Source organism: Monomorium pharaonis, chromosome 6 (assembly GCF_013373865.1).
Source record: "Monomorium pharaonis isolate MP-MQ-018 chromosome 6, ASM1337386v2, whole genome shotgun sequence".
NCBI classification, from domain to species: domain Eukaryota; kingdom Metazoa; phylum Arthropoda; class Insecta; order Hymenoptera; family Formicidae; genus Monomorium; species Monomorium pharaonis.
In genome coordinates this window covers 7,205,732-7,218,453 of record NC_050472.1, presented here as the reverse complement: position 1 = coordinate 7,218,453, position 12,722 = coordinate 7,205,732, and the positions used below count along the sequence as shown (strand labels likewise).

Sequence of the window (12,722 nt, the reverse complement as noted above, 5' to 3'; positions counted from 1 at the left end):
GTCTTTATATACGAAGACCTGTTTGCGTTCCGGGATATCCCGACAACGCGCGTTTACGCAGATACGGGCAGTTTCGACCACGTCGAGTCGGCTCTGCATATCATTAGCACGAACAGAACGAGTCTCTTCTCTGTCACTGTCGTAGGGGCCGATGATGCGTTGCTGGCGCGGTGTCCCTGGGACGATTTCCTGCTCACTCGGTGGAACGTCATTTCGTGACAAGTACGAGCGGATGGATTCAGCAATCCTCGGTATCGCTTGGTACATCTTGTCATCACGGTTTCCCAAACTAAAATTTCGAGGATCGTGAGAGAAGGCAGGTAGATCACAAGGTCTTTACAAAAATGACCAATTAATTAATCAACAGCAATAATTTTAAATTAATAATTATTAATTATTGCACGTCGCTGACAGAATTGAATTTCTAAGCTCATTGTTAATTAATCGAAAATAATTAAAGTTTTTAAACTAATTTTAACTAAAATAATTCAACACTCTGCTTGTAAAAATGTATTATTAAATAATAATTAATAATTACTTTGATAATTTTAAAAAAAATTTTATTACTTTTATTATAATAATTTTCATACAAAAATAATTTTTCGGATTTTATTTTGTTGAAATAAAATAAAGTTAAAAGTTTGAGAACCACTGGTCAAGATAATTGTGTAAACTGTTTTTTTGTGTGTTAGCGGAGTCTGAAAGAAAGGATCAGTTATATATGTTAAGGTCACGGTCAAGTTGACAAGAATGAACAGGTGAAATTTCTATTTGATTTCCTCTAGGACGAGTGGAATTATTGACATATTGATGATAGTACAACGCTATAATTCATATTGCGTGATACCTAATGGTTTCTACGAAGGCAAAAGTGCCAATTAATATTTGACACTGTCCACGTTATCTTGGACATTTTATCTTCGACGGAACACGGCAAGACTTTCGTCACTTTTACTCGTAATAAAATAGCGTAATATAAGTTTAATTCACACGAAGTACAACACAAAACCCACACTTACAGAAAGAAACGTTATTAATACGAGAGAAGTCTCTTACAAAATTCAGCATTCCGGATGCAGACGGATAAAAACACGTTTTTAATTATTAACCCTTTTCATCTTAAAGCTTTTTACAGCCGTTATATAACATAGATATTTAAAACACTATTTCTCAATCTACGCGTCGCCTTTCGATGACATTCATTGTCCAGCATTAATTACACTTGAATACCGGAATAGCCGGCTAGCTTAAAGAACCATGAAATCTTACTTGCCTAGGCCATACATTAACGGTCAATTAGCAACCTTGATTTTTCTCGGGGCTTCACGGTCTTAGGTCGATGAACGAAACTTTGGGATTCCCGCGTCCAAGCACTCTGTTAATTATTACAACACAGTTTTAAGAGTCTTATAAACAAAGAATCACGCAATTAGATCACGTTTTCTCTCGAATTCTTACGTCCTATTAGATCATTGCTTCTAAAGAAAGATTGTCTTACGAATTAATTAGTAGTACTCCAAAACATAATATATATGTTATTTGTATTTACTTTTAATTTTTACAAAATTATCTAAAATAAATTTTGAAGTGATCTGATGCTACAGTTAATTACGAAAATTTTGAAAGAGTTACACTTATTCGAAAGACTCGAAACTTTTTATGTATATTAGATTAAAAGATTAAACTTGAAGGTATTAAAGTGCGTGAAGTCAGAAGCATAAATACCAGAGAATATTACTGTATAGATAAAATTAGAAAACATTCTGATGACGTGCGTAAATTGTCCATAAAATTGCTTTGAAAATTTTTCAATTAGCAAACACTTCAAGAACTCATTCACAAATGGTAATCCCCTTTATTATTCCATTCTAATGTAGAATGGAATTATTAGCATGGTATTATGCATAATAAATGCAAACTCCTCGTGTTTACATATTTACATTGCATAGGAATTACTGCAGAAATATTTCGATCCAATGGATTCTTATTTAGACGAGGAAAACAGTAAACTATACCCAAACATAAATTTGTACATTTTTTGCATCGCATCCAAACAGAATCTTAAAAGTTACATCACGCTTAAATTTGGGATTATCGACGATAGAAGTAGATATTATGCGTAACGTGCATTATTATTCCTTCCGAAGACGAGTAACTACAATTTTGTATGAGAAGTGCAAGAAGATTCTACAATTTTACACAGACTGTATTTTTATCTTTTCAATGCATGCTTTTTTCAATATATGCAAACAATTATTTGCAAAGCAAAAAATATTTTGGCAAGACCAGACATCAGTACTTTTTTAATGTATGTTTAACGAAACATTTGTAGTAATTTTCTTTTTCCTAAAAGTTATGAAGCAGTTACGTCATCGTTCTTAAATCATACGAATACATCACGCACAAACTTATTTTGGTATAAATTAAGTCAACTAGACGACCAGACCTCCTTGATTATTTATTTTTGTTGATTAACGAAAGAAACATTTTTAGACAAACTCAATACCATTTCGGGCTTTGTTACTAAAATTTCTTAATTAATTCTATATTATTATAGAGCAAATGTCGCAATGGGGAACATTATTTTGTACAATTTTATTGCATATTTAGGAGATTGTTGATATTTAAAAATTGAAGATTTCTCTATACCAGCTTTTTAATTAAAAAAATAAATAAATTATACACAAATTTTTAATTAAATTTATTAAAGATAAAAATGTCAAAGTATGTAAAAAAACTGTACTTTATATCAAAAAACAATTTGCAAAGACCAAACACAATAAATGTAGTATTGTAAAAAATATATGGTATTATATTTGTAATATGTCGCAAACATATTTCTTTCTCCAAATTACTTTGGAATAACCGTTTCTAAAATAAAATACTGACTTTTTTAACACAATTTTTAATCCTTTCTTTTCCTATTTTGTAACAGCTAAATTACTAATTTTCAGGTTACCAAATAATAATTACAAAATAAATAAAAATTACTAATGCCATCAAGAAAAAAATATTTAAAAAACAACTGTGATAACAAAAAAGGTTTTTTTTTTTTTAAAGAAACTGTATGGCACAGCATGAAAGTAGCTACAAGTAGGTACAACACAAACTGATAATAAAAGCGAAGAAACAAAGAAAAAACAAAAAATAAAGAAAAATAAAAAAAGAACACATCGTAAGAAGCTCGAATCACCCTTAGGGTTCTAATGCGCGCTTTTCTTGGCGTCCGAAGGTTCTCCTCGTGGACACTTTGATTGTGATCCCGGATGTCCTCGCTCAACATTGTACGGACCTCGCGCCAGCCATCCCGCGCGGCATAGGGGACATGTACGAACCGTGACGCCAAGTCGGCCACAACGGAAGCAATAGTTCTTTCTACGTGGCTCGGGACAGGCCAGCGAGAAGTGGTAGGGACTGTCACAATTCCAACATAGCTTCCGGTTGTACTCGGATGGTATGGTAGTTGTCGGCGGGGTGTGCTTCGACGTCCGACCACCTGCGGCCTCGTCTCTCCGCCACAAGAATATCTGTTGCAGCAGCCGCAAGATATCCTCCAGCGTGGTTGTCATCCTCTCGAGTGACGAATACTGCGTGGCGACCGTCCTTTGGGTTGGAGTCTCCTGGATGTCACCTACGTCCGACATCAGTTGTTCCGTCTGCGTGCCCACGGTACGAACGGTCGGCCTTTCACGCCCGACTACGTCCGACATCAGTTGTTCCGTCTGCGTGCCCACGGTACGAACGGTCGATCCTTCACGCTCGACTACGTCCGACATCAGTTGTTCCATCTGCGTGCCCTCGGTACAAACGGTCGACCTCTCACGTCCGACTACGTCCGACATCAGTTGTTCCATCTGCGTGCCCTCGGTACAAACGGTTGGCCTCTCACGCCCGACTATATCCCGGGTCGTAGTGCGGCTCTCTAGCAACCTCGTCTGCAGATCGTCTTCCAGATCTTTCCAAAAGTCGGGATGTTCTTGCGATATCTGACGGATCAATCCCGCCCAGCGTACTTCGAAGTATCGCGACATGGTCGCTGTGATTAAATCACCCCCAAAAAAGAGACGGGAAAGCGGTATCAAATCAAGGAAAGCGGTATCAAATCAAGGAAAGCGGTACCAAAAGAAAAAGGAAAATACGAAAAGGACTTGTGCTGCTCTGGACCACCAGTTATCCCTATAAAAGGACGGGAACATTATACTGTTTCAGATCTTTAACATGAATTTTGCTTATTAAATTTCCCGATATCTCTGTGACCTCATATACTATTGGCGACAGAACCTGGCGACCCATAAAACTTTTCGGCTAATTTTCGGGAAATTTTCACGGATACGTGCTGAATCGCCCATGACAACACCATATGTTGTCGCTTCAGAACACGATTTCCAACCGCGAATTGCCGATTCCGCCTACGCAGGTTGTAATATTTGGCTTGTTTTGTGTAAATTCTCACTCAAATTAATCAGTTTCGCATTCTCCGTCAGACAAATACTATATACATTCTATGATACGGCACGCTACGATAAACAACATACAAGTTGCTACGCTAAGCCACGACAAAAGCCACACGGGGCTTACACTTTTTTCGCGTGCCGTCCGAGTTCAGAATTCAACAAGGTTCTGTCGCCCTAATAATAACGCCACTCAAATCGGCTCTTCGTTCGCTACGATTCTAATCACATTGATAACGTGACGATTTTCCCCGCACGCGCTACCTTGCGCCTCCCTTGCGTTACAGCGTCCAAGTTCCGCACTAGTTAGCGTATGGCTGCAACACACACAAAAAATTTATGTTTCGACTTGACACCGTGGTTACTCATATAAAGTATCCCAATCACAAGACGAACGTTAAAAATCACATACACGGAATACACAAAGGATGTGTTCGAGGAGACGCTATTAGCGCTATCAGCATCAGTCTATCCTTGTTCTACTTTTAGTAAGTAATGAAAATAGACTGATGCTGGTAGCGCTAATAGCGTCTCCCCGAACGCACCCTGAGCACGAGACGCGCGCGTACTCTAGCCAATATGATGGACGTACGACGCCACCGTACTTCGATTGTTACCGAAGGCTCGTCTGCAATCTTGCCCGTGGCCACGGCACCAGAGAATCTCCGGCAGGTGCGTAATTCTTACGACCCAACGCAACGCGATATTACACAGCCAATGAAGGTATGCGACAAAACAATCCGTCACGCTTGGGAGTCGAAACAACACCACTAAGGCATCCTTTTCGGTGCATTCTCACTAACCTAACCGCGAATCAATCCTCCCAGAATGTGAATGCGTCCCACCGATTCTCACGTGGCTTTACAAAGAGTATTGACGATGGGACAAACTAACCGGCATGGAAATCTCTCGACGCTTGCTGCCTAGACGCTCGTCCTTCTTTCGAGTTTTCTCGGACAGTTGCGACTTCCTGACGAAACAGCGGTGGCTGACACGGAAGAGATCAAGCAAGGATACACTCGATGGCAGATCGATAGCCTATTTCCCTATCCCCACGCTGAGGGTGCGTTATCCGACTGCGCATAGCGCGAGCCAATCAGGATACGGGCGTCGTGTTACGCGGATACAGGCGACGGGTGCATCCAGTAGCGCAATCGCTCACTGAACGGCCAAATATCAATTGAAGATGATTTGTTGGAACCAAAGTTGAAACTAATTTACTTGCAAGTATCTTTTTAGCTTTACTTGTAAGCTAAGCAATATTTTATATGCTAATTGCTAATGAATAGATTATTTGTACTTTTGTTAATAGCATTATGACATTTTTCTTGACCAATTGCAATGTCGGTGATACGAAAATAAATATAATTAAATAACAAGTTATCTAAGGCTCGTTAATGGGACAGATACAAAATTCAATTGTGAACGGTATAACGATAAAATATAATCGACTTTAATAACCTCGTAATCCTGACGCGTTTTAATAAATCTTTCTTACACATATTAAAGTAATATTGATTCGTCTAATTCTATTTTTTCCAATTTTTTCCTTACTTAAAAAAATAGGCATTTGGCACGTAATAGAAGTATAAATACAGTATAAAGATAGCAAAAAACGATACAGTCGAAAGATTAAGATGAATAATAAATTATATAAATTTATTAATCATCTTATTATTTATCTTATATTATTACATGTATCTTATTTATTATTTATCTTATTATTATTATATATATGAATAATAAATTATATTAATTTAATAGGAAACTGTATAAACAATTCCTCTTATGGTAAGACATATTACAATATTATTATTATTATATAAAAAAGCTTTTCCTTCTTTTATTTATGTGTAACAATAAATAATTTTTCTACAAAATAGTCGGTTTCAACACAAGGACGGTAATAATAATAAAAATTATTAATAAAAAGTAAAATAAAGTAGCTCAATATTACTTTTTAATTCATCTTGTTGCTTGTTTCTTTTTAATTATATATCAATGTTTATACGTACATTTGGATAAACAATATAAGTAAAATATATAAATATTTTTCACAAATCATACACATATTTTCTAAAAAATTAATAATATAATAAAAATTGCTTTCTTTACATTACATTATCTCTTTATTTTTATTTTAAAACTTGCATATAGTAAAAATCGATTATAAAATAAGAATTGTCGTGGATATTATGAAGATTTTTCTGACGCTTATAAAATTTTCATGTAGTTTCTACGTCAAATCGATCCACGTAGATTCAAGTATTGTTTTTGAACAGATATCTATTCAGATATCAACGTAGATTTCACAATGCCGATCCACATAGCACGTTAACGCGAATATTACTGTTTTATGGGGTAAATGTCGCTCTTACCCATTGTTTTCATTCGACAAACATTAGTGTATTCATATGAGCACCGCGCCACGTCTGTATGTGTCGATTAGTGCAACGCCGGCACATATCATTTTCTGTGATTGCATGGAGATAGTCGTTGAGAGAAAATAAAAGAATTAAAATAATAAACAGAATTTTATAAAAGGAAACGGATAAAACATCAATTGGCTTATCAATCTTATCGCAGTCAATCAATAATAAAGTTATACACACATCAGCGCAAGTTACATCAACTATATGTAAACATGTGTATTTACTCTAGAAGGTTGTAAATAAAAAATATAAAAAAATTATTTTATGTTAGAAGTGACTCTGTGCAATCAAAGAAATCAAATATACACTGAGTATTTGCTTCATACGAAAGCAATGGAATGGATTAAACTAGGGTCACTGCATCAGTTAATGAACAAGTAAGAAATTTACGATTTATATTATAAATTATAGTGCGTCAATAAAAAAAAAATAATAATACATTATTCTATACTAATAGCTGTATATTTATTCTTTTAAAATGTTACATAATATTTCGAAGAAAATAAGAAAATAAATAAGTTTTATTTAAAAAAGTGAGAAAATGCCAAAAACACTAGTAAATGACCGGCTCATATTTCTCTTTTTTACGTAATATAATGACATTTTTAAATAAGAAATTATATTTTAATCAAATGTTTATAAAAAATATATTTCAAAATATCAATTAATTTACAATTTATTATTCTACACTGTTATTATTTTGATATTTTTCTTAAGCAGTCATTTACTGGTGACCGTTCAGCGACTGGTGCAGTGACCCTAATTCTGCTGTCTTATCGGAAACATTTCCATGCGATGTTAGGTATTATTTTTTCCTAAATGTCAAAGATTATATTTGACAAATATTTGAAAAATATATATAAAAATTCTTGACAACTACATGGATAAAGTACGAGATGTCTAAAGAAGAATGTAACTTTATCCTAAAAGCTTCCAGATTCTCACACTTTCCGTCGCCGATAGTGTCGATCACTTTAGAAATTATTATTCCTTATATGGCTGTATGCGTCGTTTCTTCCTACAAAACATAAGAAAACGTAAGAAAAATTTATTGATTTGATAAATTTATTTACATCTTTATATTCCTATTTTGTGTACAGTAATTGGTTAAATTAAGGCATTGCAAATGATTAAACAAGAGTTTAATCAATTTACAACGCAGCTAGAATAATATTCTCGATAATCTAATAAAGGTTTTCTCTGGCGTAATGAATTAATTACAGCAATATATTTTCCACAACATGTTTTCTCATAAGAAAAATAAAGGAAAAAGAAATATAATTTACCCAATCGGAGAGTTGCCGTAGGCAGTGGCTACCGAGCTAGCGACTCCGCCTTTTCCCGTGGAGTAACTATTCGCGATTGCAGTGATCGCACCAGGAAGAGACCCGGAGGATCCAGCGCGAGTTGCCAGTCTCGGGAAGCTGAAGATCATAGGGAAGAAATTGTTCAGATGGGGATATCCCTGGCGGCGTCTGTTGCCTTTGAATGGTACGAACGGCATAGGCGGTTCGTCATTTTCCTCATCCACCTCGTCCTCGTCATCATCGTCATCGTCGTCGTGATTGATAGTCACGGGTGTCTTATGTGTTTTCTTGGTATGATGTACATTCGGTCGAGACGCTCCCGTGGCAGTGATCGGTTTTTCCGTTGGTTGTTCCGCAATCTCTGTAGTTAACGGAATCTGTTCCAATTCGTGATGTCCCTGCAAGATTAAACGCATATGTCCATGTAATATTTCACAGGGAAACTAAATAGACCGATATTCATAACATTCCGTTTCGTACAACAGGTCTAAACATAAACTCATAATTTTAAGCGTGATAAAGTTACGAAATTAAGTGCTTACTGCATTTCTATTTTATTCTCCGTCGATCTATTATTATTTTTATTTCAGGATATTGGCCACCTTACATTTATTCATCGTGTGAAAAAAATTATTTTCGCGTATACATCGTCTATAAATCTCGCGACATCACCGTACCTGAGGAGTCAGCGTATCCTGATGATGATGGTGATGATAATGTGGCTCGTCGTGATGAAGATACTCCTCCTCGCGATGATGCACCTCGTTCCGATGGTGATGATATTCGCGCTCCTGCTCCTCCTCTGGCGCCGGCGCCGCTTGCGCCTCGGCGCTGGACACCTCCGGTTCCCCGATCGGTTCCGGGCCGCCCTTAAAATGCGGCGTGTGTGCACCGCTAAAAAAGGCTTCGCCGCTCACGGCATTTCCTTGCGCGAAGACGCCCGTTGCCTGGCCGCCGTTGTTACCCGTACGACGTATCGGCCTGTAGTAACCAGTGAACATCATCGTTCTGTGCGGATAAGGGCGCACGATCGTCCTCTTCTCTCGCAGAAACATTACAGGGTTGCCGTAAGCGTCCAGCGTGACCGAAACTGTAAGCGATACATATTTATAAATAAAACGATTACACAATTGAGATCGATATCTCATTATCGTTATTTATCATCAGTTTTCGTTCTTGGAAAAAAAATGTTTGTCTCTACATCTAGTTGTAGAATTAGAATTATTGTTGTTACTTTTAAAGTTATTTATATACTTGATATATAATTTTACTGTTTTGTTATGAATTAGATTAAGGGAGACTTTTTAATAATATCTATACAAAAAATTCAATTTCTAAAATCTATAAAAGTTGCTTTAAGAGGACGTTAATTTTCAACGCTTACCAGGCTCGGTCGGGATCACCCTCGATTCCGTTATCGCGATCGCCGTCGCGATCGTAATCAAAACGAAACTGACGCAGCCAGCCATTTCAGCTTTGATTTTAATCCGCGCGTCTTTGAGTTTCTTCGTAACGGCTCTTTTTCTGTTCACTCGTCCTTCTTCAGAGATTTTCCTCTACCGAGGAAATATCGATTTCTTTTTCCAGGTTCGTGAAGTCTTCAGTGGAAAATCCGGATAATCAAGCGGTTCACTTGCACCGATCTTACTAATATAGCTTGCTGCACCAACTTTTTGCACGACGCTGGTAAAGTCCATACCGTCGCAATAGCTTTTATACCACGAAGCACACGGACACGCAGAACGATGGGGGGATGGGGCAGGTACCTTGATACGAAAGTACGGGATGGATCGGACCTATTGGTGGATACACAGGGGATACGGGAACAGATACCCCACCAACTTTCGTAGAATGGTCGCTTGTACCAGGATCGCGGTAAAGCACACGCACGCATTGTCAGCCGCTACGTGACCGTCATGACCGATGCAGCACGTGAATTAATTCTGACCCACGCCGATGATAATCTGGGTTCGCGGGATTGGACCGATATGGAGAACGATCGCTCGATGATCCGATCGATCAAGTTCCTCTGTGCATGTAAATTACATAAAGTTTCGATAGGAATAAGCATAGGTAGATCTTTCAAGTAAGAAGTTCAAAGCAAATGTGTTTTATATATAAAAAGGTAATCATTGCACATAAATAAAAAGATATATTTTAGGTCTTCATGTTTTCATGTCTTGATTTTTATTCGAAAAATCTAAGACGTCTTATATGACAAACATCTTATAAATGTCTCTTAATATTGAATGTATCGAGGTTTTATAGATATCTGAAAGATATCCTCTTAAAGATATCTTCAAGATTTATTTCTAGAGGAGATATCTAAACGACATCTTAAAAGATATTTATGTCACATAAGATGTCTTTTAGATTTTTTCAAAATATCTTCAACATATTTTCACAATTGAAATATCGTAAAACGTTTTAGATTGCTAAAAGATTTCTTTCGAAACTTTTGATAAACATTTTAGCTAAAAGATATCGATCTCATAATTTTGATTTTAAGTGTATGTACTAATTTATTAAAAATTGTTAATTTAATTAATATATTAAACAGTGCTCGGAATTAGTTGCACATTTCGCCTCGATTCCTGAGGCACCGCCTGCTATGCCCCCACTACCGCTGTAGGCTCGACGGCCGAGCCGCCGAACGCGCGCGTGGCCTTGTGTCTCAGGAGCGTTCTACGATAGATATGCCTGGTCCATTCGTGTGATTAAAAAATTTTCTTGCGCTGTGAATAATTTTTTTATTTTTACAGACAATTAAAGTTATTAATATTATTTTTACGTTTATAAACATATTTGTATATACATATAATGAGCATAATATAACACAATGTAATAATTGCAATTTTGTCAATAGCTTTCCACATCACCCAGGAGGAAAAATATTATTAATAACTTTAATTGTCTGTAAAAATAAAAAAATTATTTACAGCGCAAGAGAATTTTTTAATCACGCGAATGGACCAGGCATATCTATCGTAGAACGCTCCTGAGACACAAGGCCACGCGCGCGATCGGCGGCTCGGCCGTCGAGCCTACAGCGGTAGTGGGAGCATAGCAGGCGGTGCCTCAGGAATCGAGGCGAAATGTGCAACTAATTCCGAGCACTGTAATTAAAGTATTCGTTTCAAGTTCTTAAAATAACTACAATGTATTATATACAAGATAATATAACATATAACCAAGTATTTAATATAATAAGTAATAATATGATTTTTGTATTTGAATTTAATAATATGTAAATATTACAAAAAATTAATCATAGAAATGTAACAGAGACAAGTAATAACTCGTTGCTTTTTAAGTACAATTATAAGATATTATTTTTCAATGTCGGTAACTTGTAATAAAAACTTATTACTTTTTGACAAAACTAATTTTTTCTACAAAAAAACTTTCTCAAATCTGCATTTTTTATCTGTATTTTATCAATTATTTCTTCTTATCAAGATGCTCTCTATTTAACTTGTTTATTCCGTTCCTTTGAATGATCGTGGTCAATCAATGACGAAGGAGGACGTTGAACGCTTAATAAATCCAGTATCGGAAAAATCGGGGCTGCTTCGAGGCTTTTGGCTCATGACTGAAACAAAGTATGTGTAATGAATTCGCTTGGAAGCCGGCGAGAATGTGAATGGACGATGGTTGACAAATGTCGCGGAGGGCCGATGGCCCCTCACTTTTCCTTTTTCGCGACGTAAGTTACTGAGTCACCCCGATCGAGACACGATAGAGGAATCTAGCGTGCCAGACAAACAGACTCTTGCGCTTCATGCATTTTCAATTGTTCTAAAAATATCTCGCGATCCGTGAATTGAAGGATTTTTGCTCGCTCGCCATTTTCTTCGCGAATAATAATGCCTCTTCGGGAAAAGCATTTTCAGACCAGCAATAAACTCAAAAGAAATGTGCTTCCTAAATCGCGCAGAATGAAAATTAAGCTTGCAATTATCCGAATCATTTACTACTCTGTAAGAGTCAAATTAGAAGTAATTCATAGAGTCATAGGAGTACTTTTTTAATTTTTGTAGAGCGGCAAATTGCTTAAATAACTGTACAAGCTCAAGTCTGACCTTTTTTAGAGTCTATAAGATTTACAGAGTGATAATAAAAATTATGATTAGCCAAAAGTTTAAAAAAAAATTGCAGATAATCTAAAGTACAGGCTTGCGGATCAAACTCAAGCCGAAATAAGGACCGCCAATAAAATGGCAGTGTACGCATTGCAACTCTGCGAAGAAGTCGGGTTAGTACTTCGGGAAGTTACAACTGAGGGACGCGCCGTTGCATTCGTCACAAACATAAAATGTGAATAGAAGGCAGGGACACGAAATAAGCGCGCGTCGTCTATGTAGGGGGATCGGAATAATACCGCGTCTGCCTTCGCAGCTGAAGATGATGGAGCGTAGTTGAAGGGAGAGATGCAGAACGGATCCGACTATGAGCGCGTTTTACTATTCCAGACACGGCGGCCACGGCCATCACCAGTGGACTTCTTGATCGTCGCCAAAGAATTATCGTCA

At 36.8% G+C, this 12,722-nt stretch overlaps 1 protein-coding gene across 1 annotated transcript; it reads right to left on the bottom strand.

Annotated features, from left to right (window-relative positions):
* Nucleotides 1-7,318: 7,318 nt before the first annotated feature.
* LOC105830044 lies at nt 7,319-9,871 on the bottom strand. The gene is made up of 4 exons (XM_012669174.3): nt 9,575-9,871; nt 8,868-9,280; nt 8,170-8,588; nt 7,319-7,901 (listed from the first exon to the last, which is right to left on the bottom strand). The coding sequence occupies exons 1-4, from the start codon at nt 9,657-9,659 to the stop codon at nt 7,868-7,870; spliced, it is 951 nt and encodes a 316-aa protein (XP_012524628.1). The 5' UTR covers nt 9,660-9,871; the 3' UTR covers nt 7,319-7,867.
* Between the last annotated feature and the right edge of the window lie 2,851 nt (nt 9,872-12,722).